Below are 26838 nucleotides of genomic sequence, written 5' to 3'. Positions count from 1 at the left end.
AGAATTCTGACTAGAGCTTAAAACGTTTAAACACACCTGGTGGAGAAACAGATGAACTAAACAGTCTTCCAAGCGATCTTTTTTGTTTGAATGCCGACTCGCTTATTGGCACAGGAGATGTAAGCTAATTTAACTGTAGGTAAGGTTCATCCCAAATAATGTATGTTTAACATTTAATTTTGCGTGACTCAAGATTATTACAGTACAATACACCAAAACTGTATTTGCTTGGTATGTAATAGGCATTTTTAGGCTTATATTTCAAATTCCCTTGGCTAGAGGCACCTTTCTGTAGGTTAGATGGTTTCTTGGATTTTTTACTATTTTTATAAACTCAGTTTGGAGGTCTTGTATATGAAATGGAATGTCTGTAAATTTTCACACCTTTATTTGGCAAGTTATTGAATAATCTAGGAGATCAGAAGTCCATGTTCCAATAGTTTTGCTAGATCTTGGCTTCATTATTAATCCATATTCATCAGTGCTGCTAAGTGCAGTTATGTTTTTGTTGGTTAATTACCTAAAGAGGTAACTTAAAAAAGTCTGGTATCATATTTTTTATCACTGTGTACATTAAAGCATTTTATACTCTGGTCTTGCCTCGGTAGGTGGTCAGTGAAACTGTTAAGATGAATGTGACCCAGTCACATTGGGATTTATTCAGTGCTAGTGTAGTTAAGTAACAAGCTTTGTAACTTATTCAGTAAATAATCTGGTAGACCATTAGAGGGACTACTCGTGTCTGTTCATGTGATTACATATTTAGGTACAAGCAATTTGACGTTTATCTTCTTAGCAGCTAAGGCTCCATATGAGCAGGCTAGCAAACCAACCATGGTTGACAGTACATACTTCTGTCCAAGTTTACTTTTCACCTGTCATTTTACAAGTTTTCTTTCATTCCTGGAAATTGATTACATTTTATCTACTTGATTTGTATTCATGTGTTAAGGTTTCATATCATGTTCGGTTTATATTGTTAGGGCCCATGAAATATTTTGTTTTTCAGGTAAGTAGTCACTTCCTGTCTTCTCCTATCTAATGCATACTTAGTTTAAGGACCATTGGTAATGTTTTGAGTTATGTAACTAGTTTCTCGTAATTCATGTTAGCTTACTCCATTTTAACTTTTACAATTAAGAGCAGACGGGACAGTCACATGACTGAAGTAAGTTGCTGTCTTTGACTGCATTTCCTCTTATTCCCAATTACAGAAAGAGACCATGAATGCATCCTCTTTCAATAAGACCATATTTAGTATGACTAATTTGAGTTCTACAGTAGCAAAAGAACTTCATCAGTTGTCCAAGGTTACCAGCACAGGGTAGATTTGCCTAGATCTTTTGGTGGGCTATCTTGTATCCCACAAAAGGAGTTTCTTTTCACATGGGTTGAAATTTTGATTCATGTTCATAAACTTGAACTTCCAGTTACAAATTATTGTATTTGTGGATTGTGAAAAGTGTCCTAAGCACTCATGAGAACTTAGTACAATATCTGTATGTGGAAGATGTCAAGCATATCCTGATCTTTATACAAAACTTGAGCACAGTTTATATGTGAGAAATGTAGGATATCTCTGCTCTCATTAGAATAATGAAGAACATTAGAGAGAAAGGATTGCATTACTATAGAGCATAACAAGCACTACATAGATTGCTATGAAGTGTGTTGATTGTGAGGTAAAGAAGGAAGTTGAGGAGATAATCATTAGAAACTTTAATACATGAAAAATTAAGTAAAATTATGATTTTATGGAAAAGTTTCAGCAACATAGAAACAAGATGTGGAATGTAGAAAATTTTGAAAGGAGGACTACACAGGTAATTGCATGGCATGTTTTGAGAATAAGGGAGAGAGAACTGTGCAGTGAAGATGTACAGAAGGCAGTTAAACAAATTTTAACAGAAAACAATCTGGGATAAAGAAAGTGGGATATATAAGGAAAAGCAGAGGGATATGAAGGAACAGGTGGCAAGAACAAAGAGGAAAGTGTATGAAGAAGAGAATCAGAACCTTGATGACCAGTGGGAAAAGCCATGAAGATTATGGATTATTATTATAAATTAAAAGTAATTTAGCAAGGTGTCTGTGTCTCATAGGACTTGCTTTAATGATTTGTTCATACATGAGAGGTTAAATCTGAATCAAGGTAAGGTTAAGAAGTTGCACAGTTAGAGAGATACCAAAAGAGCCACATGAAAATTAAAAACATAAAGCAGTGCAATTGGGCTAAGGAGGCAAAAGGGACATTGCAGTGATTGTGAATGAAGCACTTTGACCAGAATGGAATTCTGATAAAGAGTGCCGAAGGTGGAAGAGAATGGAAAGTATTCATCATTTTTAAACCATTTAGGAAAATCTGAATGATGGTGATGACTGATGTGTGAAGGGAGTCTCAGGGTGTTGAAAATTTGAAGTACTATGTACAGTACAGTATATGAATGTTCACTTGAGGCCATGTTAAGCACAATGAAAGTCCTTGGCAAAAGCTGTCTGGGTATTTTGTTTCACTTATTATGTTTAGAGATTTAAGAGCTTTTGTTTGAAAAGAAAAATTTTGTGGTTTTAGGCCTCTGATCTAGTACTGATTGGTGTTAAGCCACCATTTTGCTGTAAATTTTCTGTAGTTTGGACTAAAAATGGACTGTTTGTGGCACAGTATTAGTTATGTGTAGGTTTTGATCAGTCTTCACCAGTGTTTCTGTTTATGACAAGTAACCAGTGTTTTAGAATGATTTTATATACAAGTATAGAGAGTACAAATGGCTGTTCAGCTACTGCTGATGACAAGTAATTTCTGAGGTCCTTTGGTAAACCCCAGGTTTAAGGCAAGGGCAGGCAGACTGTGTCTTTTGGAACCTGTTTTATGATAGGTGAAGGATTTTCCCTTAGTTTTGTGATCTGGATGTACATTGTTTCCCCTTCAAAACTTGACTAATTGGCACTTCTATGATTTATTAGTTCACAGAAATCAAATTTCTGTATTTTGTATTTGTTTCTTAGCTTGTGTTTGACCTATCTTTTCATGGGAAATTGCAAAGTCAGTCAGGCATGGGATAGATTTGACTGTTTTTGTTAATGTAGTGATTTTTCTTTATGAGAAAATTGTGTGTATTGTGAGCTATGATACAGATAATGTGCATGAAAACCTTACAATATACTACAGTTTGTAGAAATACTGATTATGGATATGTGTAATATTGCAGGTATAGAAGTTCAGATACAATGCGTGAAAAAGTACAGTAGTATTTTATTTTTTAGTACAGTTGTTACATAATGTAATGTATTGGACATCATATAGGACCCACCTTTTTTCAGTATTATTGATTAAAAAAAGTAGACCGCATGTCTTTAATGTAGATTGCATTCCATGGTATACTGGTTTTTTCTCAGACATCACAGACTAAACAGTACAGAGCCGACTCTATAAATTCTATAATGTGGTACTAGAAAGTTACTGTATATAATCAGTCATCATTGTTAGTTTTATCAAGGAATTTTAGCTGAAAAGGAATTACGGTGTAAAAATTCAACCTAGGTCTTTTGAGTTTTTGAAGGTGTACAGTAATGGCTAGGCTTATGGCTATTATTGGCAGTACTGTACTGTACACTATATGGTACTTGGAATATATCTAAATTTATTTCCTTCCTTCTAGCTAACATTAACTGCAACAGATATGTGTTAATTTTTTTGTAGTAAACCGATTCCTTATTTGATAAAACATTTAAACATTTCTTATGTACAGTATTGAAAAATCTTTACTCAAGATATTTGTTACACTGTATTTACATTGTACAGAATGCTGAGGTAGGAGGGAGACAGCAGCACCAGCCCATAAACTTAGAAAAGTTATCATTCAGAATTTTATATGATTAATTATGTTGCCTTGTACATGATAGTATTTACACATTTTGCACACTATAAACCAATTTCTGGATCGAGGTCCCGTGTCAGCCGGTGAAATAATCCATTCAGCACTTATTTCTAGGTAATTCCGTTGCTAGATACCAGAGAAAAGCTAAATGTAAAGCTGGGGTTACTACCCCCAGAGCGAGCTCCAAGAAATGGAGTCGTATATGGTAAAGGGTGAGATTGTCACAATCACGGGACCCTGCCCTATAAAGATTCCCAATGTCAAAAGTCCCAACGAGAGAGGTGCCGATACAAGCCCATGCACTACTCGCAGACTGTACACAAGGCAATACTAGTCGCATTCCAATTTAGCACGCGATTTCGTTTACACGTAATTTCGTTGTGCTCCTTATTTTGTGCGCTATTTTGGCATTTTTTATGGCATCCTCGCAAGGTTCTTCTTCAACAACTTGAGTACCAGTGTTTTATTGGTTTTTAGGCGATTGAGGCTCCATATTTTCCTTTAGTTTAATAATTAAAGGGATTTATAACGCCCGTCTCGATCTCCTCTCACGGCGTCTCATGACCTCTCTTGGTCTTGGGTCGGCATGTTTGTTTTGTGTTATTTGTAATTTTTCTTGGTTGGGATATATTCCCAATTAGTGTTAACTTTAGTGGGTTTGATTAATTTTATGTTTGTTCTGTGCCCTACGAGAAGTGACGTTTAGCGTTTAGGCTACGAGCTCCCCCCTCGGGCCCATTCGCTTATTATCATGGCTTCATTATGCCTTAATTTTGTCCCTCACTTCTCTTAGCTTTTGGGAATCTTATTTTCATTGGTACTGTTACGGTTTTTTACTTTGTTTTTACATTTTAGTTAATTTTGTGTTCCCTTGCTGGTCAAGTGCTGTCTTGCTGTTTAGGCTACGTGGTTCCCCCTCGGGCCTATTAAACTTATTATTTTGGCTTTATTTTTGCCTTATTTTAGACTCTCACTTCTCTAAGCTTATGGGAACATGATTTTCATTGGTACATTTAAGATTATCCTCTTTACGTTTGACCTTGTGCTCGGATGCTTTTGAATTTTGTTGATTATTTTGGGTACTTTCATTTAACTGGAGGTCGGCCATTTCCCTTCACGTTCATGTCGTGTTGGGCCTGCCTATCCTCCTACATGTACCTTATAGTAAATTTTTGTTTTATTATACATTATTTTGGGTTATTTGTTAGCCTTTATCCCTCTCCTAGGTTTCCTTCCTTTGCATCGCCTCAGTTAGGTTAGCCTAGGGGTTGGCTATAGCACTTTTTCCCTTCAGGGAAAAAACGTTAAGGGGGGGCGATCTCGATCTGTACGTGTGAGTTTCATGTCTGTGATCTCGATCTGTACATATGTGTTTTATGTCTGGTGCTTCCCTTTGTTTGGTTTTGGCTTGGGTATATTGCCTACGTCCACCCTCTCCCTGTTTCGGCTTTTCACTTAGGCTAATGTTCCTAATAGGTTAAGCTGGAATAGCGAGGGTTTACCTGCGTAGCCTATCCTAGTTCAATCCTTCTTTGGGTTGCTTACCAAAGGTGACTGGGAGTGCTCTCCCCACTCCTGTTCACACTCCTTTTACCAACTATATTTTATTTTGTTGTATCGAGAATCCCCTTCTTCCCCTTTTACCCATTCCCTTTGCTCTCTCTCCCCTTGGTTCGTTTTCAAGGTTTGTTAACTTACCAAGGCTTGGGAGCAATTTATCCTTATTTTGTGCTGTAGCCTACATCCCCTCCCTCTGCATTGATTGGTTTGTCCCTCGGTGTTGTGTGTCTGACCTTATCGGTTGGCACCCCACCTGGACCTAGAGGTGACCGGGAGTGCTCTCCCCACTCCTGTTCACACTCCTTTTACCTTTCTTTGCTCTCCTGGCCGTAGAGGTTTTTGCCCTTCCTCTCCTTTTCTCTCGCTCTTGTCGTGCAACACAGCTCACATAGTGAGGGGACGTATGAGGATCTCTGGGCGCCCGGGGAGTGCTGTCCCACCCCTGGTCACTACTTTGGGTTACCAACCTCCTGGCCTATCCTTCCCTCCCCTTCCTTTTACGTCGACTGTTTCCCTTCGAGGTGCTTCCTACCAGTTCGCACCTCACTGTTGGGATCTCATACGAGGCCAGTTAGCGTTTTCCACCTAACTGTCTTCTGTTTTATTTACTTTCGGCGTTCCCCCTCCATTTTGCTAACTACCTGTTCAGTGTTTCATTATCTTGTTGGGCGCTCTCCTTGCTTACTGCTCCGGCGGTTATAGTGTTTAGCGGTCGGTGTTTATTCCCCCACCGCTATCACTTCGTTCAGGATATCCTCCTCCGGGGGTTTTCCTCTCTTGGCTCTGAGTACGCCCACTTCCGAACAGTTCATAACCTTCCCACTATGTTTGTATCCATCACATATTTTTAAAACATGGTCGCTCCGGAATGTTTCCGTTGACTCTGTTTTTGTATCTATGAGATTTGTCCTGTTAGCCTGGTTCTCTCTCCAGTTTACTCCGGGGGTTTTCCTGGTCTGACTAGGCTAAAGTCGCTGCTAAGGTACTCTGCTCCGGCATCCGTTCCAGCATGCTCATTTCTCATACGCTTTCAGCTGGTTTTGTCGAGTGCAGGAATGCTCCGCTATCCTGCAACAAGCCAGCGGTCACGGAGTCTATAGTTCCCATTCCAGTGCGCGGTCTGTGTTGGAGAATTTATAGTTTGGCACGGAAGGTTGTGAGGTACGCTATGCTCTCTCCGAGCAGGCTACTTGATGAATCCGTAGGTTTCATATACACCTATCGGTTTTATCTCCGCCAAACTCCGCCTCATATGGCTTATTAATAGTCGTTTGGCACCTGGAAGGTTGTTATGTACACTATGCTTTTTCCGAGCAGGCTACCTGATGAATCCGTAGGTTTCATATACACCTGTCGGTTTTACCTCCGCCAAACTCCGCCTCATATGGCATATTAATAGTCGCTCTTTCTGTGTTTGGGCTCTCTCCGGGCGAGATTCTCGATGAATCGGTAGGTTTCGGATACACCTATCGGTTTTCCTCCGCCAAACTCTGTCTCATGTGACTTATTAATAGTTGCTCCTCCGGTGTTTGGGGTCCTAATTTTCCCCCTCCTGGAGGCTGGCCGCAAGTCTCGTAACTCTTCGCTTCACACCCTCTAGTCCGGGGTCAGCAGCTTCGGGCAAAACGTAGAGGCGGGAAATTCCTATGTCCTTTCGGTGGACATTTGTAATGTTCCTTTCCCCGGCGCCCAGATCTCAACATCAGTTGCTGAAGAAGTTGCTGCCCCTTTGTTTACCCCCTCCAAGAGATGACCCGGTCCTCTTAAAATAAATTAGCTGTTTACGGAGGGTTTACTGAAGACGTTGCGGCCTTCAGTCTCGTTCTCGAACCTGTGAACATCATCCCGGAGCGATAAGTAGGTGCGGAATAAGTGAGGCAAACCTTTTCCGCTTAGTTCGGGAATAAGTGAGACAAACTTTTTCCTTTAGGGGATTCGTTAGATCCTCATCCCTTTTCGACGGTTCCTGGTCTACCATCCCTAAGGTGAAATCAGTCAAGAAAGACCCTTTTTAAAAACCCAGAAGACCCGCTCCGGGGCCCCTCGAGGACGTCTCGGATCTCTAGTCCGGTGCATCTCTGAGTTAGGCCTCGTCTTCTGGAAAGGGACACGCCCAAACAAAGTAAGGCGGTTACCCCCTCCTTCCTTTGTTGCAGACTCCTTTACAGGTCTCCTTATAAGGAGCTCGATATGAGGGTCATTGACAAACTATCAAACTATTTAACTATCTATCTACCTCATGGGTCCGTGCCTTCCCTTTCCCAGGAGCTTAAATCCCAAAGTGATTAATCTCAGGACTCATTAACAACGGATCACCCGTAAAATCCTGCTCCATTCCAGAATTCTTCTCCGTTCCGGACACCTCCACCTCTTTTCCCATTCGGTCTGGGGAACCTTTGGCTCCTAACCCTTTATGCTTCCCAGCATGAAGGCACCCTCCTATCGAGGGTGTGGGCACATGAAGGTTGGCGGAATTGCATTTCTTCCCTTCCGGCCTGGTATCCCCTTATCCGGGTTTTGCCAGACTGGCAGAAGAGGCATGGTATCTATCTGACAAGATCCCTAAGGAAACCCTCATCTTCCCTAGGGACTGGGCACAATCGTCTCTGTTGAGAATTCTAACGGAGTGGCAGGCGGAGAATTTCAAGCTCACGCCAGCTATGGGATCTTTACCGTGTTCTCTTTGAAAGACCTGCTTCCTACCCCTTGTGCTCCGAATGTAGCCCCTCTTATCAACAGGCTTGTTTCGGAAATAAACCACTGACGCATCTCCGGGAGACAGATATCACAGATACGTTCACAGTGAATCTTCTAATCCCGGACTACGCTTCTAATTTATTCAGTGTACAGCTCCCTAAGCTTCCGGAGCCGATTCCCGGAAGCTGAAACAAGGTGTAAGGACAGGCTTGCCAGGTCCTGGAACTCTTTGACTTTAACAGAAACAATGTCTGTGGCATATAATGGCGGTTCGTTGTTTCGGGTCCTGATAAAATCCCTCTTGTCAGGTTTTCTGCAGGTCCTGCTTTATTTCATCAGTCTGGATGGACGGCTGAAGACACATTTTTCGGCAGCCACGTTCCGCCTTGAGCCGAGAAGACTTATGAACAGTTTCACCTGGGGAATTAATCTTTTCCCCAGATGGGCGTTTTTACGGTCTGTCCGGGGCTACTAATGTTAATCAGAGCCTCCGTTCTCGTTGGTGTCTACCTTACGAGCAGAAACAATCTGAACTTGCCGGGCCCTATCCCAAGTCCGGCAAAAAGTTCATGTAGTTCAAACGTCCCCCTGCTCAGGCAGTGGTGCAGGCTCTTCAGGTTCCTGTCCCTGGACAGCCGTCAGCCTCTCACTCCCAGCCTCCACCTCGATGTGTGCTGGTTCAGCCAACACATCAGCCCCTAGTGGCTCCCCCATATGTCTCTGCCCCCGCCATATGCCTCCGCCGGGGTTTTTCTTGGCTTCATACAGAAACCCAAGGAAAGAATTTTCACTAGACATTCTACCAGACACTGAACCTTGGGGTTATCATAGGAGCAGGGAAGCATCCTGCTCCTCTCTGAGAAATTGGGAAGGCAAAAGCTCCAGGGGAGGCAAGCAAGCCTCCTCCCAGTAGTATTTCTCACATGGGTGGGAGGCTGTACCATTTTCGGGGCCACTGGAACTTCAGTCCCTGGGCCCAGAGTATAGTTATCAAAGGCCCGGGGTGGAGCTGGACTGTTTGTCCCCCTCCCCCAATCAGGTTCAGTCAGTTACCAGCCAGAGATCTGGAGGACTTTGTGAATGGCCTGTCAGGCTTTTTCAGTCTGCCAAAGAAGTTCCCTTCCGCTGGAAAATTTTTCCGGGCTCGTCCCGTTTATTTTCCTCATTCAATGCGACAAGTCTCGGTTGCTTACAGTCTTGTATGTTCGGATCCTACTACTCCGTGGAGCCGTAACCACCTCAATGGTCCTTTCCGTCGCTTCCTTTCACGTCTTAGTTGCAGGAAGGTTCTCTTCCTTCTTGGGATTCAGACTCGGGGAGCAGGCGTACCCCTTCAGGTTCATGCCCTCCTCAATGCAGCCCCCAGAATCTTCGCCAGTTTGAACAATACCGTAGTTCAACAGCTCCGGTATTAGAAGGTTATGCTAGCCGCATATCTAGTCGCCTGGCTCATTTGGGCACCCAACGTCGGGAATTGCCTGAGGGTGCCGGCCATTATAATCGGCTTTCTGGAGTCTCTGGGCTTCTAAGTACACAGGAAGGAATCCCACCTGGTTCCGGAGGGTAGCCTTCAGTGGTTGTGAATCCAGTGGAAGCGGGAAGAGATAGCAAGGGCAACCAAGCATTTCATCAACACAAGCATACCTCTCGCTGTGCCCAAGAAAAGGTCTTGGGCTCTCTTCAGTTTGCTTCAGTGACGGTTCTCCTTCTGAAGTCAAAGCTGGAGTTTATAACCGAGGTATGGCGGAGTCAGGGACGTGTCTCCCTGATTCCTCCTATTTGAATAAGGGCCTCCAGCCTTGAGCAACAGTCAAGAGCTTGTCAAAGTCAGTTCCTCTCCAGCTTCCCCCTCCGGCCTCAGTATTCCACACCGTCACCTCTCTGAGCGGGTGGGGTGGATATTTTTGGCTCCATGAAGTACATGGAACTTAGTCGGTCGCGTTCTGGCAGTTCCATATCAACGCTTTGGGGGGCTGTGGCAGTCTTCCTGCCCTTGGGAAACTTCTTCCTCCCAGGAGGATTCATTTTAGGCTGGTTCTGAACAACGCAGCAATAGTGCGCTGCGTAAACAAGTGGGTTCGAAGTCGAATTGAATCAATCAGGTTATGGTTCATTCTTCTCCATAGCCAACAGACACAAGTGGCTTCTGACTGCCACTCTTCTCGTAAGGGTCCAAAAGGTCGCTACAGTTTCCCTATCCAGGGCCTCCCCCCTGCTGTCGGAATAGTCCTTAGACGGAGCGTCATTCAGGTAGTTTTGCGATCTATTCCCGGACCTAGAAGGAGGTCTGTTTGCAACCCAATTCAGCCACAAACTATCAAACTGCCACGACTGGTATAAACTCAGCCTGCATCAGCCTCCTCAAAGTTCTGGTGCCCTGGCCTTGTGATCAGTTTAGGAGGAAACTGATATTGGTCCTGTTATTACTGTCTTCCTAAAATCAGTCAAGATATCCTACTCTGCTGCAGTATGGTTCTGCAGTTAAGTAACTAGCACTCTTCACATAGTTTTTGAAGCTACAGTAATGATGCAGCTGCATTGGTCCCAAGGAAAGTGTTTTATTGAAACCGGACTCACAGGCCCTTAATTTTCAACCCTAAGGTCTGTGTTCGTCTGAGACCAGTACTCCGTCCACATTCGGTTTCCTGGTCTTTGAGTAATGTATGGGAGTTAGCTTCGGTAACCAACAATCATCTTGTTCTTACCTTTCCTTGTTGGGGAAGACCCTAATTTTAATCAGCTTAGCTTCTAGTGCTAGTATTCCTGTACTGTCTGCCCTGTCTAGCGGAACCAACCATTTTGGTTTCCCCACATCAGGGGTAGTGTTGCGAATTCCTCACCCTAACTTTCTATCTACAGTTGAAGGTCCTCATTTTCGGTGGTCACCTTGGAAAGTACTCCCCTTTCACAAGGTCTGTCTCTGTGCCCAGTTTTTCCTTTCAGGCTTATTTAGACAGGACCTCGCAATTTTGTCAGGTCCTCTCTTTATTAGAAAAGGGGGTACTGTCATTGTGTCTGCTATCAGGCAGCAAGTTTTGTTTTTTCTTAGTACAAGCCTATTCAGGTTCAATTCCAAGCTCATGATCTTAGTACAGTGGCCACTTACATTATTTTCATTACATGAATTTCAGGGACCTTACTAATGTTCAGGGTGGAATTCTCCCCTAGTTTTCAACGTCTCTATTTAAAATCTTTAACAGCTCTTAAATTCCCTACGGTGGCGGCAAGGAACGTTGTCCCTCTTTGGTTCCCTTTCTGATTCTTAGTCACTTTCCCCCTCACTGCCTCAGTTATTCCCTTACAAGCAGTCCATTGTCTTTAATAGCATAAGAATGATATTTATTTCTCTGTTATTATTTCACCGGCTGACACGGGACCCCGATCCAGAAAAAGGATTTTGACAAAGGAAAAATCTATTTCTGGGGAGGGGCCCGTGTCACCCGGTGACCCACCCGTTTTTCATTCTCTCCCTCCCATGGTAAACATCATTCTAGTGGGGTGAGTGCTAACATGGAATGCAACTAGTATTGCCTTGTGTACAGTCCTTGAGTAGTGCATGGGCTTGTATCGGCACCTCTCTCGTTGGGACTTTTGACATTGGGAATCTTTATAGGGCAGGGTCCCGTGATTGTGACAATCTCACCCTTTACCATATACGACTCCATTTCTTGGAGCTCGCTCTGGGGGTAGTAACCCCAGCTTTACATTTAGCTTTTCTCTGGTATCTAGCAACGGAATTACCTAGAAATAAGTGCTGAATGGATTATTTCACCTGGTGACATGGGCCCCTCCCCAGAAATAGATTTTTCCTTTGTCAAAATCCTTTATTTAATACATTAAATTTACACTAAACATTGACATGTATTAACATTGTTTAAGTCAGAATGAGACACGAATAAATTTGTGTTGATTATCTCTAAAATGAAATAAATAATTAACCGTCATTTAGATGATCATGATATTCATTTTTAAATAAAATTTTGGCAGTTCAGGGTACTTCTAAATTGAATTTCATTCATAAGCTGCTCCTTTAGACAAAAAGGCTAGTCTAATAGATTAGGTTTAACAACCTCAGTTGTCCTAAGTAAAAGGGTACATGAAAATACCAAGTGGTATTTATTTATGAAGTTGGTAGACTAGGTCAGCTTAGGAAGACAACATTTGAAGACACTAACATTTTTTTCTTAATCTTCCCTGCTGAGATGGGGGATGGCCTTATAACCCCCTTGGTCTTGCATGCCCTCAAATATAGTAGTGGAAGCAGACTGCAAAGTTAAAATTTTATCTCTCACAGGAGTGGTATTTAATTTTTTGGAAAAGTATCTTACCTGGCATATTCCCTACAGAGTAGTTTTGGGAATAATTTTGTTCTGAAGGCTTACTCTTACACTTAGATACTCACATCAGTCAGGTTTGTCACTATTTAGGTTCCTAGAACAGTCTGCATTCATAAATTATGAACATCATTTTTATATAACGTAAAATACTTGTTGTCCAGTTGTTGGTAGGGTGGGAGTAATATATATTAACTTAACATAAGGATTTCTAAAAAACAGAATGCACAAAATTTAAAATATTTATTTTGGTGCTGCTCTGTTGATGATGAGAAATTTTGCTTGTAATCCATATGTATAATTTTGGGTAGTTGTTATAAATCACCAACCCTTTGTGGCTAGTCAGCATTTGAAATTAGTATTATTATGAAATAGTTTTACTGGAATATTCTTCTCCTAGCCCTTTTGATTTGCACAAATCTTTAACTAAAGAGGATGGATGTAGCAGGTGAAGTAAGGGGGCTCCGTATGTTGTGGAAAGACTGAAGAAACATAAATCACAGTTTTGTTTGATATGCATGGGTAAATGGTTTGTGGCCCAACAGTGCAGTATAATGGCTACTTAAATGCTGTCAAAAATATTTCAAGAATTCACATTTTCTAATACAGATAGAATGTGAAATACTGAAAAATTGTTTCCCCAAAAGATTTACTTTAGTACAGTTGGCAGTTAGGTCAGCAGACAGATACAAATGGGTTTGGTTTTTGAAGGTTGTTTATAGCTTAATTTGTACATAATTCTAACTGTCCAGCACTGTATCATAGTTGTATGCCATGTATGTAAGTTCCAGCTGTAAGTGTGACCTAATTTCTCAAGATGTAAATTTTTATTACTTTATTGTCATGCCATTGTACAAAGTAAAGTTTATAATTAAAGCAGTAAAGAATTTAGCAAAAAAATGTCCAAATCTTAAGTTTGTTACATACTTGTTCCAGTTCTCCCGCAATTTATCCAGCCCTTTCACACTGTTATTTTTCATCATTATGTTGTTGTTCTTTGTACATCAGCAGTACAGTACTATCATTTTTGTCTTCACACTTATCACCATGAGGAGTTGAATATTAAAAGACAACACACAAGACAATATTTGCAAGCATACAACCCATCACAACTGTACATAGCAGCAAGCCAGAGAGGAAGAATATACTCTTGCATTCAAAGTGGTGACCAAGTTCATTTATCTAACTCTCTTCACTTAGTGAAACTAATCAAATTAAGTGGAGATTTTTATGAGTAGTGTTCCTTCTGTCGTGAAAGTCATTTGCCTTGGTGGTTTAGGATATTAAGATTGATATATAGTGAGTCTGGTTTGGGTTGCTGCTGAAGGAAAAGATTAATTTGTATTGTGTAAATTTTTAAGATTAATTCCTCCAATACAATCTACTAACTGAAAACCTGTAATGTAAATATCAGAGTTCAAAGATCTTCATGTAGACAGCATAACATTGTAAATAGGTTTTGCTGGTGTCTTGTTGCATTTTGAATTTGCTTTTTATTCATGTTACATTATGTTAATTGTGCTTGTATTTTTGAAAGTGAATTGCTTGAAAAAAAGTCATCTACCATAGTAGGGTAGTTGTTTCTAAACTATTATACCTTAATTGTGATTGTGAAGACTAAAACACCATTTATACATCTTGACCTGTGTTTGAGAGGTATAGGCTGAATGCTGTAATTTTTTATACTAAACTATTTGTGGGTTGTGTACTTTTGAGTATTGATTTGAAATGGAATGCATTAATTTTTTATTTTAGAAAAATTACTTTTTTATCATCTTCCACCAGGAATTTTATGAATTTTATGAAGTTAAGGGATTTGAAATAATTTTTTAATGTAAGATATGAAAGACGTTAAGGTCGCCCGAGTACTTTTTCTTGGTCATGATCCTGTAAAATATTTTTGAAATAAGGACTTGAGTACCCGAGCCTTCCATAGTTCAGATGATGTATACAGCATGGTTTTTAAAATCATACCAAAAGGATAAATTATGTTTGTTATTTGTTTGAAATCAATGTTATGAGTTTATTCAGCAATTTTTAGCAAATTTTCTTTTGTATAAGAGAAATTCTCTAAGTGTTGCAAATATTGTGCATATTTCTGTTGTTCTGGACCTATTCATGGGATAAATTATCTTCTAATTTTGTGGAAATTGCAGAAAGAAGCAAAGTATTACTCCTGTTCTTTGTGAGAACATGAGGCCTCAGTCATTGTATTTGATGTCCATTTTTGTTATTGAAGGAAATGTGTAGCATTTGTGATTCTAATTATTATTTGTAACCTACCTGGAAGTCAAGGGTCAGAGCTGTAATTATATTGACTTTTCAGATTAAATAAATAATTTGTATTCATGACAGTGCCATTAATTTTTTTTGTGGTTCCTATATATTCAGGAAGTTAAAATTCATAACTAGTATCATTTTGTTGCCTAATTAATTTTCAGGGTGGGTCCTCATTGGTTTTTATTTCATTTTACAACGTTAACTTTCATTTTTTCTCTTTTTTTACTTTTCAGTCAAAGAGAAGAAAATCCATTGGAACTGGATTGTCAGAGTCACTGGAATTGATCAACCCTAGTTCCTTGTTTTCTTTTAAAGCTGTCAAAGGACTGGAAAAGAAAGGTGTTGTACTATGTTTGATTTTAAAATTAAGCTTTGTTATTACTATTTTTGACATAACCATAGTACAGCCATAATTTTTCTCACTACACTTTTAGGTACATTCATTTTAAATGTATCAGGATAAGAGGATTGTGGAACTTTTTATAGTATTATAGTATGTTCATACTTTCTCTTCAGATCGAGAAAGGCTAATTCAACTTGGATGGGTGTACTTCCTTTACCTCTTTTTATACTCTGGTTTAGAGTTTACTATGACTTTTGTGACACACCACAAGCACAACTATACTTCAATGGACCAAGGCCGTATGTTCTCATACTTGGGCATAGTTATGGCCTTGATGCAAGGTGGATATGTTCGACGCGTCAAGGATGGGAACGAGAAGAGCATGAGCATAAAGGTACAGTAATGCTGTTTTGTCTTTCCATAGAGATTTTAGGTATCTAGATTATACTGTATCTAATTTTTGAGAATATTGTTCCTAAATGAATGTGCATAGACAATGTAGCATACAGACACTCCTTACTTAATGACCGAGTACTGTTTCCACAACACAGTCAGCAAGTGAATTGGTTGATAAGCAAGGAATCCTCCCCCACCTCCTTCCCTCTATCTCCTTTGCCTCTGATGGATAATTCAGATTGTGACAGTGAAATTATGAGTTCTTAAATATGCAAAGAAAATTAAAACAAAAATAAAATTGTAATTAAAAATAAAAACAAAAAGTAGTGAAGATGATACTAGTGATTGAAATAGGCTTAGGTTTAAGTCACTACAGTAGATGAAGAATTTTCGTACTCACATAAACTGTTAACAGAATACAGTGTCAGATATAGAAAGAATGTATAATGGAATAAAGATTTTCCCTACAAAGTTGTCTTTAAAATTTTGGCCATACAATCTCCAACACTTTGAATGGATAATGTGAAAGTATGAGATTAAAGTTACACGTTTATTGTATGGCGAACACAGTTGGCTAAAGGAGTACAAGTTAAGATGCAGTATTTGAGAAATACAAGTACTGTACATGACATCTAAAGATGACACTCATACTTCAAAACAGACAGGTGTATGTCATATGTTTTTTTGCACATATATCAAACTAACAATGTGGTGAAATGTAGTGGTAAAATGTTAGTCTCCATTACTGAACATTGCCAATTGAACCATTTTTTACTTTACAGGGCCTTATGATGATGGTTCCTGCATTTATTTTGGTTGGGGCAAGTGAAACAAATGTAGGCCTTTATACAGGCTTGACATTGTATGCTCTAGGTATGTATATTTTTAAGCTGGATTTTCTTAATTATCAGTGTCAAAATCTTTAGTCTGCATTGTAGTGAGTTATCTTTCAGTTGTTTCCTTTGCTTGTGACAGTTTTATACTTCCAAGAGTTTATTGGTATAGAGAAAGCATATTAGCAAAGATAGAGACATATTTTTAACCTGGGAGATTCTGTAGTTTTTGTAATACTATGAAATATTTCATGTAAATATTTCAGATGTAAACAACAAATGATGAATCATGACCCACAAATCAAGGAATTTTTAAGGACCCCAACATTTTCAAATTAAAATTTTTGAAGTAATTCATTATTTGGTGGAGATGTAGAACCTAACTCTTGTTAATAACAAGGGTTTGACTAGACAGTGTATCTTGTATCGTCATACATTTTGTTGAATTTTTTTGCTGTTTTAGCAATGCATATTTTCATAGTGCAAAATTGTAAGTTTTGAAAAATTTCATCGAAAAACATTCAGCAGGAGTGTCAGATACTCCATTACCTTTGTTTTTAGGATTTCAATATCCTTTGGTATCAGGCAGTTAGTAATTTTGATACATTGAAATTCAAAAGAATTGATAATCCTGAGACCATCAGGTTGAACAGTGGTGTGACTCCCACTTTCAGCGCCTTGAAATATTAAGTGGCTTATGCCCATATGCAATAGGCTACTCTTTTATTTTTAAGTGAGGTTCTTGAAAGTGTGATAGTTGCTGGAGAGGAGACTTGTCACTATGCAAAAATGACTTCTTACTGATTATCCCAACAATCTGTCAGTTGACTATTTCTAAAAAGTGCAAAGGATAGTGGTATTGGAAACTCAAGTGTCCTATTGTACCCCAGCCCTGAAGAAAGCTAGAAAAGGGAAAGGAAGGAAGAATGGTATGGCTTCACCATAAATGTAGCACTAGATCCACATCCTAAAGGAAGACAGGTTACAAGTTGAGAAAACACAGGCAGGAAGAAATTTCAAAAGCTTGGTATTAGAAGGAAAGTTGCTGAGCTGTGTAGCCAGGGAATGTGAATTTCCCAAGAGTAGATATGGGAAAAAGAAGCCTGTCAGGTGATATGGGATCACTCATATGGAAGATGCATTCTTCCCTTGAAGTTGACATAACAGTACTTTCATAAGTGAATCCAGTACTCAATTTTTTTTTTTTTTTTCCAAGACTAAAGTGAGTGTTGGTTTTTATCCAGTTTTTTAAGAGTATTTTGTCTCCCAAATTGATTCTACCTATAGCACACCTTGCATGGTGCTATACAAATGGTACTCAAGTTCTTAGTGTGTCTGCACCCCTCAGCTGGGGTATTTTTGTCCTTTTACCTTTCATCCATTCCCTTTAGTTATTCTCACGTAGCTGTCCAGCCTACTCTATTTTGCTTGCAGTGTTTACCTCAGTGACAAACAAATTCTTCATGGAGAACTTGATTACCATTTGTATAGCATCACACAAAGTGTGCTGTAGGTAGAATCAACTTGGGGGACCAAATACTAAAAAAAACTGGATGAAAACCAACCCTCACTACTAAATTCACTTATGAAGGAAAACAAAAGTAACAAAGTGACACCGATTACGGATGACAGGAAAACAAAAATAACAAAGTAACACCGATTGTGGATGACACACTAACTAATATAGGTACTATTTCCAGGTACTGTTATGTCAACTTAGAGGGAAGAATGCATCTTCCATTTGAGTGATGCCATATCACCTGTCAAGCTTTTTTTCCCCATATCTACTCTTGGGAAATTCACAATCCCTGGCTACACAGTTCAGCAACTTTCCTTCTAATACCAAGCTTTTGAAATTTCTTCATGCCTGTGTTTTCCCAACTTACAACCTGTCTTCGTATTGAAGTCTGGCTGTGTGATTCAGGTCATCTCCTTATACAGCATTTTAATGAGCACTTAGGGACAGAAACTACAAAGAATACCTATCTTGTGCCATTTTCAATTAATCCACACAGTTTAGGGGAAGGCCAAGACCTTGGAGGTCAAGCTTAACCTACTACCTGGTCGTAAGTTCCAGTCTGCATGCATTTAATATTTTCTTGACAGCTATCCATTTTAGATGTAAGTTACACTTTTATTTTTGTTATTAAATGTTGTAATTACTTAATTCTCATACACATTTTACAAACTTCCTGGTATTTCTTCTAAATTGCAGAACTTTAGTTATATTAGATGTAAGAATTTAACTTTGAAAAATAAGGAATCTTCATTTTTTTTTTCCCCATAGAGGGGTAGTGCCGTCAGTGCACTGTAGGCAATATGTACTCGAGTTTCTTTGCAGCTTCCCTTCGCCCCCTTCATTCCTTTTACTGTACCTCCATTCATATTCTCTTTCTTCCATCCCTTTCCTAACAATTGTTTTACACACACTTCAACTGAGGTTTTCCTCCTGTTACACCTGGCAAACCTTTCTACTCTGTTTCACTTACAGCACTGAATGACCTTATAGGTCCCAGCTCTTGGCCTTTGGCTTAAATTCTCTATTTCATTCCAGTCCTACTTTATTTTTACCTATTTTTACATGAAATTGTAATTAATGAATATTTATAGTACAGTAGTGCTTTTCTATTTCCTTCATTAAGAATTGCAATCTCTCTAAATTGTGAATGTCTCTTTCTTCAGGTTCATCTATGATGGTACCTTGCCTTACTGCATTAGCTTCATGCCATGGCTCAGAATCACAGAAAGGTACCTTACTGGGAATCTGGAGGTCTTTGGGTGCACTTGCCAGGGTTATTGGACCAGTTGTCACATCTGTTGGTTAGTACCCTTTATCTTTTTAGTGATTTTTAGGTTTATAGAGTTGCACTGGATTTTTGTCGTAATTCAGTGGTTCTTGTAGGTTGATCATTTTAAGAAATTTTGTTTTTTACTGTTTTAGTTGTTCAGGAGTTTTACAGCATTACACATGTTGATTAGTGTCAGCATATGTGAACTTTACTGTATAGTATATTAAATGTTTTATTTTACCTTTTACTTTCTAGGGTTTTGGTGTTTGGGTGCAGAGATGTGCTATATTTTTGGCGGGATACTTATGATTGCACCACTGGTGGTGTTACACTCTTACTGAGCTTCCATATTGCATTTGTCAAGTATGGTAAACTTTGTCTTTCAGTGGACAAGACAGACCAATCTGAAGCACAGTTACTTAACCTAATCACTCTGTGACTATTTGTGATACTTTTAAATTATGAAAGTTGTAGATTTATAATAATAAACATCATTTATATTTCCTTCTGTTTGATACCCTTATTCAGGCATTCAGTTCAAGTGGGTAAAAAAATTCATGATGTCAAACTTTTAACATTAACTGGAAAATATGTAATATCCTGGACTAACACTATACAACTTTTCTGGATTCAATTTTTTTTTTTTTTTAATGGGAAATAGGTGCAAACATCCTACTTCTAATTTGCATATGAACATGAAATCTATACTTACGCCAAGAGGGAGACTATGAAGCTGAGGTTCAAAGTTGGATAAAAGCAGCTTAGGGAAATGGAAGGAAGTAGCAGGGGTAGTGTGTGACAAGTGAATACCAAATTAATAAAAATATTTATAATTATTTACTAAACTGTAATCAGACTAGTGTTGATGTATAGCTCAGAAATGTGGGCATTAAAAGAAAGGAGCAGAAGCTACAGCAAAGAGATATGAGGATGCTGAGATCGGTTTTGGGGAACTTGCTGTGTAAGAGGATATGAACTGAGACCGAGATGGTAAGAATGAGTGAGGAGGAAGGAATGAAGAGGGCTTGGGTGGAACCTGTTAGGGATGGAAGGTCAAGAGGCAGGCAAAGGATTAGATGAAGTAATAAAATGGAGGAGGATTTGGAGAAGGGGTTTAGCGGAGAAAGATACTTTCGACAAGAATAGCTGGGGAAGATGCATCATGCCAACTAACCATTAGCAGAGGAATTGCACTAGGGATGAAAATAATGATAAAAATGCACTTAATACCAAGGAAATACTTTGTCAAAATAATATTCTCTTTCGAACCAAGGTAAAAAAGAACATGAAACACTTGGCAATAAGTCCAACATCATGCCAGTTACTATTTTCTAATGAAACTTACAGGTATGTTTGGGAAGTTATACTGTATTATAAACCTTCAAACATACCTTTAAATAACAGCACAGCACTTAAAAGCTAATAGTGTACACCCACAAACATGTATCTACCTCTATTTTAAGAACGTCAAAGATATCTTACATGGCAGAAGTTACAAAAATTTACTCAAATCATTACACCGTCCAAAACATGTAAGCAACTTGAATTTATGCCATCATACAGAAGCAATCTCTCTCTCTTTCACTGTACATTACAGTACTTGGCACTGTAATTTTAAACCTATTAAAAGATATTTACAACATTACTGCATATAAAATAAAATATACAGTGCAGTAGCAAGGTATTTACAGTTTTTGTAATACAGATGACGAAATCACTGGAAAGATATTGCTTGGAGATAATGATGATAATGGAAGGTGACAATGTACAATACAAAATAAATACCTGAGAAGCCTTTAAAGTAGTTGGTGTGGGGTTTTTCTTGATGGCTGCTACCTTGGAGGGGTGACTTCCATTTCCCAAGATTTGATGACCTAAGAATTCAATGGTAGAGGTCCCAATGAAGCACTTGCCACAGCAGATACCTCAGAGGATGGAAAGAAGAGCTCTGACATGCTTCTGGTGATCTGGATTCCTGGAGAAGAGGATGTTGACACAATAGAGACACAAGGGGGAGGTTGCCAAGAATGCTGTACATCAGTCTGAAATATGGCCCCTGAGTCATGGAGGCTGGAGGTAGAATATTTGAAGGTGTAGGTCCCAGTGGGTGTGATATCGCTGTTTTTATGACAATGTCTTCATGGACTGGGACTTGGAAGTAACCCTACATCAAGCTGAACTAGGAGAAGATTTCTGACTTTTGAAGCTGATATCTGCCATGTTGGGGAGTTGGTAGTGATTGGGCTCTGTTTATAGGTCACGTTGTATGTAGTCTTCACAGGGGCATCAGGATCCATCTGTTTTCTTCACCATATAGAGTAGGTAAGCCCATGGGGATGGAGGCTTCCTGGTCAAGACCCATGCATTTCATTTCCTCAAAGGCTTTCTTCAAAGTGATAAGTATTTCCAGGGGCAGATAGTGGAATTTAAATAGAGGGGGGCCTATTGTTTTTACACGGTGGTATATGAAGTGCTTTGTTGGGAAACCAGAAGTTTGCTTGAGTTTTCAATTTAAGACATAAGAAAACTCCTGCAGGAGGGTGTGGAGGCCTGCAGGACCCACTGAAGAGATGAATGCTGCTTGGGCTGGTGATAAGTGGTGCCATCTACAAGGACACTAGGTCAAGAAGGCTGTGATGAGTGACATCTACCAGCAGGTAGTAGGTGAAGTGATGGTTCAGTATGAGGCTGCTGTTTGCAGTCACCAGATGGAGGCTGTTATCCAGGGACTTATAACACTGTTCCGTCAATGCAGACAGTATAGATTTGAAGGTGTCTGTCTACAACGAACTTCCTGCTGGATGCATGGTTGACAATTTAGGGCCTGGTGGAGTGGGCACTCGTCAAAATTGTGGCAGTCACCTTAAGTTTCTTGGATAGCCATCCTGGTCGTTATTTCTCCCATTATAGCCAGGAATGCAGTTTTTTGTGGCTTTCCCAAGCCTGTGAGAGTATACACAGATGACAGTTGGGTAAGGGTGCCCTTTCTGTTTTGGCTTGTAAGGGTCCTTCTGCACAGTGCTGGCTTGATTTTTGTTGTCAGGATCTTGGTCGCCCAGCAACTTATCTGCCTTCTTCAGGCGGTCTGCCATTAATATGCAATCTACCTGGGGAGGAGGGCTCAAATGTTGGTTGATAAGCAATGGAGCCATAATTAACATGTGAGGTTGACCTTCTTGAGTGTCCTGTTAGCATTATGTTCCAGTGTTGATAGGGACTTGAGTTCTTCCCAAGATGCCCTCACTGTTGTCCCCCAGTAGAGTGTTTAGCAATGTTGAGGGTGGGTGAGGCATGGAGAATTTGGTTATGAGGAATCATTGCAGGCCCTTGTACATTATTCTCTCAACATGAGCACTGAGCCATCAAGCAATCCCAAGAGAAAATGGGTGTCTGGGATTGATTCGAGTAGAGTCTGTCTTCCTTATGGAACTCGTAATGTTGCGAAGGCGGAATTGAATGCTGGCCCTCTGAAACAGACAGGTGGTTCTATTGTTGAGAATGGAGGTAAACAAAGATTGATGGCATCCATGTTTGGCCGATTCTCTGTGGACATCCTGCATGCTTTTTCTTACAGTATTTTACTCTGAAAATGACATTTTTATGATAAAATAGAGTTTTATATCTACTTACCCAGTAATTACTTAGCTAAGAGTTTCTACTTGAACGGCAGCTAGAATTTTTAATTCATCGGTGGCGATTCTTTTGTTAGTATAGGTGACAAGACTCCCACCCACTTTCTGGGGTAAGAGAGGGGAACAACACAGCCAAAAGCTCAATTTGTTTATTCTTAAATGTCCATGCACGGGGAGGAGGGCGGGCTCCATTTGTAATTACTGGGTAAGTATATATAAAACTATTTTATCATAAAAATGTCATTTTTGTATAAGTAACTTACCCAGTCATCACTTAGCTGATTCCCCGTTGAAAGGCAGTGGGGAATCATGGACAATACAAAGGCCTCAAAAATACTGATAAAGTTGCTGAACTTGAGGGAATAAAAATTAAGCTAGCATTGAAACACTGTTTGTTGTTTCCTTACCTGGTGGGAAAGCTGCTGCAGGTAGATACTGCCTCTGGTTGGCGCTTATCTCAACCTGTAGCAGAGTGGCGGTATAGCCATGAAGCACCTCCATTGAAGTAGGAAACTTTTCAGTGAAGGAGTATTCCGAAAGCGGACGAGATACAGTATAACAAGCTTTGCGATGAAGGTGATTACTGAAGGCCAACAAAGCATACGCATCTGCCCCTGCCCAGGGCACAGTACCACAATACACAAAATACCAAACAACAAAGTCACCTACACCAAATAGTTAAAAACCTGCAATTAATTTAAAATACAAGACCACTACCCAACACTAAAAACTGGTAGGCAGCCCAGGTACTTTTGTACCACCCAGGCTCCCCTAGGACTGAACACCATGTTCAAGGTGGAGAGACAGGAATAAGGAAGGGATACTTCCTACACTTCCTCACCCAATACTACACCAGCTATGGACACAGGTCCCAAGGTACTGCAATTCTCGTAGCCTCAACGTCCCGCAAACACTGCATCGCAAACACTGATTTACACCTCCAATATGTTACTTGAAAGGTAGCAGAGAGGAAAGGGTTGCGCTTAAATGCTACCGAGGCAGAAACTGCCCTGACGTCATGTACTCTAATTTTCAAGAGCAATAAGTCATTCTCTGCTTCTTGGGAGTGTGACTCTATGATGAGATCCCTCAAGAAGAAAGAAATGGCGTTCTTCGACAAGGGTCTAGAGGAATTTTTCACGGAACACCAAAGATTACTAGCCTGCCCTCTAATCTTCTCGGTACGATGTAAATAGTACCTGAGGGCTCTCACCGGGCACAGGTCTCTTTCCTCCTATTCCGTATCCAGAATCACTGATAAGCTTTCAATTGTGAAAGAATGAGGCCAAGGTTGCAACGGGTTTTTGTTCTTTGCTAAGAACCCTAATAAAAAGGAGCAGACTGCGTCCCCCGAGAAAAGCCGGTCCTTTTGTCGATCATATGAAGTTTGCTGATCTTCTTCGCAGTGGCCAGAGCCACGAGAAAAATAGTCTTCCTTGTCAGGTCCCTTAGAGAGGAAGCGCGCATACGTTCAAAATGTGAACTATTAAGCCATTTAAGGACTACATCCAGATTCCATGGAAAACAGAGCTAAGCATTGCTCTACACCCCTTTAATGTAGAAGCAGACAGGCCCCTAGAAGATCTCATGTAAAGGAGGAAGTCTCCTATTTGAGCAATAGATGTTTGAGAAGATGAAACGTTGTTTCTTCTGCACCAAAGTCTAAACACTTGACCACTTTGCCTGATAGACTTTGTTGGAAGATTTACATCTACATTTGGCGATAGCCTCCACCGTCGATTTAGAAAATCCTTTTGCTCAGATGAGCTTGCTGACAGTCGAAAGTCTGTCAGGGCCAGAGTGGATAGACTTTGATGGAACTTCCTGAAGTGGGGCTGTCTGAGAAGACTTGGAATTGCGGGGAGGAGTCTTGGGAAGTCTAAATGGAGATTGATCAGGTCCGGAAACCACTCCTTCTGTGGCCAAAAGGGGGCCACGAGGTCACCCTATGTTGTGGTGTGAGCGAAACTTCTTCAGCGCTTCTCTGGTCACCCCGAATGGCTGGAAGGCTTAAGGATCCAGATTGGACCAACCTTGGATCACAGCATCCATCGCCCATGCTAGGGGGTCTGAAAAAGGGGAGCAGAACAGAGGCAGGCGGTGATTCCTGGGTGTAGCGAATAAGTCTATGGTCAGTTGTCCCCATACACTCCAAAGGGTGACACATACCTGAAGATCTAGTGTCCATTCCGTAGGGAGGATCTGTTTTTGACGGCTCAGTTCGTCTGCCAAAACATTGCATTTGACGTGAATGAACCTAGTGACCAATGACGTCTGGTTCTGGTCCGCCCAACATAGAAGGTCTCTCGCTATCTTGCAGAGAAAGAACGAGTGAGTTCTCCCCTGATGTTTTATATATGCCAAGGCTATGGTGTTGTCTGCATGGACTGCTTTCAATTCCTTTAGGTTGATGTGGAGCCCTTTCTCCTTTAGGGACCACCTTCCAGAAACTAGGTTTTCAAGGAGAGCTCCTCAACCTAGATATGAAGCGTCGGAAAAAAAGTCTAGGTCAGGGCTCACTGCGAGGAGACGTTTCCCTTCCATCAACTTTTCTTTGGTCCTCCATTATCTCTGGAGTTATCGGAAAGAAGTGATGGTCTTGATGCACTTTCCGACCCCAACAAGCTCTTAGGTAAAACTGGAGTGGTCTCATGTGAAGCCTCCCTAGCCTAGCAAACTGCTCCAGGGAAGCCAGAGTGCCCAAGAGACTCATCTATTGAGTGGTGGAGCAAGAGCAAAGGAAGAGGAACAGGTCTACAGAAAACTCTGCCCCACCGAGTCCCGCTACAGAACCTTGACAGGGAACTCTTCATGGTGTACCAGGCGGTATGCCACTTCAAGTTCCTCCTGGAGGGTACGCCCTTCACAGTTTGGATGGGCCACCAGCCGCTGGTCCACGCCTTCACGAAGCTGGGGATGCATGGTCCTCCAGGCAGCAGCGGCACCTCACAGCCATCGTGGAGCTCACCTGCACCATCAAGTACCTCCCCGGCAAGAACAACCCAGTAGCCAATGCCCTCTTGAGGATCGAAATCAACGCAGTGCAGCTCGGGATCAACTACGAGGACCTTGCCCATGCTGGCAGAGAAGTTCATCTGGAACGGCATATGGAAGGACGCAACGGCCTGGCCAAGTCAGTGCATACAGTGCCAGGCCAGCAAAGTAGGGCGCCACACCGAATCTGGGATGGGAGATTTTCCCCAGCCGAGGAGACGTTTCAGGCACATCCACGTCAACGTAGTGGGTCCTCTTATGGAATGGTGGAAAGGTTCCACAGGTCCCTGAAGGTGTCCTTCATGGCTCGTTGCACCTCCGAGAACTGGAAGTACCAGCTGCTCTGGGTCCTCCTCGGGCTGAGGACCGCCCCCAGAGGCAACGGCGACCCATCTGCAGCAGAAAAGGTCTTGGGGAGACCTCGTAGTCTCGGGGAACTCATCACAGAGGACCGAGACGACTTAACAACGCAGAGGCTCCGCGAAAGGGTTGGGAAGTTCGCCCCCTGCTGGCGGACATATACCGACAGGACGTCTCTCTTCATGCCTCCCGGTCTGTCCTCCTCCACCCACGTCTTCGTCAGGGACGATGCCGTACATCCACCCTTAACCAGGCCCTACAGGGGGCCTATCCTTGTGCTTGAGAGGAACAAGAAGGCATACCGGGTAGCCGTCCACGGGAAGGAAGACTGGGTATTGTTAGACCGCCTCAAGCCCGCATTTCTGGAGGAAGACATCGGGGCACTTCCCAAAGGCCCCGCAGGAGATGGTGCCCCACAGCCCGCCCCATCCGCAAGAAAACCTTGTGGGCACCCCCGGAAGGCCCCAGGACCAGGCAGGAGGGCAACCCAACACACCCATCCACAGGGCACTGAAGAAGACGACCCCCCCCCCAGCTGGCATCGAGAAAGCGGGGGCTACTAAGCCGCCCCAGCAGATACCAGCTTTGGTCAGACGTTACCTACGTCTTGGGGGGGGAGTACTGTAAAGTCCCTGCTCAATGGGTTCTCTATGATGAACATTCCGTCTTCTGCGGTGCCTTCACATGCGACCTAAGGTCAGACGAACATGATCTTATTATCATTATATTGTGAATTGAATGT

General features: G+C 41.2%; 1 protein-coding gene across 3 annotated transcripts in view; it reads left to right on the top strand.

Moving 5' to 3' along the window:
* Positions 1-19613, top strand: part of rtet (major facilitator superfamily domain-containing protein rtet) — an 85858-nt gene extending 66245 nt beyond the window's left edge. For all 3 annotated transcript variants that reach the window (XM_067083473.1, XM_067083474.1, XM_067083475.1), the window contains exons 7-11: positions 14983-15088; positions 15266-15486; positions 16271-16361; positions 19004-19141; positions 19366-19613. In XM_067083473.1, the coding sequence (XP_066939574.1) occupies positions 14983-15088; positions 15266-15486; positions 16271-16361; positions 19004-19141; positions 19366-19451 (642 nt within the window). In that variant the 3' untranslated portion in view covers positions 19452-19613. The remainder of the gene's footprint in view (positions 1-14982; positions 15089-15265; positions 15487-16270; positions 16362-19003; positions 19142-19365) is intronic.
* Positions 19614-26838: the final 7225 nt, after the last annotated feature.

The sequence above is a fragment of the Macrobrachium rosenbergii genome, chromosome 40, assembly GCF_040412425.1.
Source record: "Macrobrachium rosenbergii isolate ZJJX-2024 chromosome 40, ASM4041242v1, whole genome shotgun sequence".
In the NCBI taxonomy this organism is placed as follows: Eukaryota; Metazoa; Arthropoda; class Malacostraca; order Decapoda; family Palaemonidae; genus Macrobrachium; species Macrobrachium rosenbergii.
The sequence above is the reverse complement of the archived record's forward strand: the minus strand, read 5'-3'. Positions and strand labels throughout refer to the sequence as shown.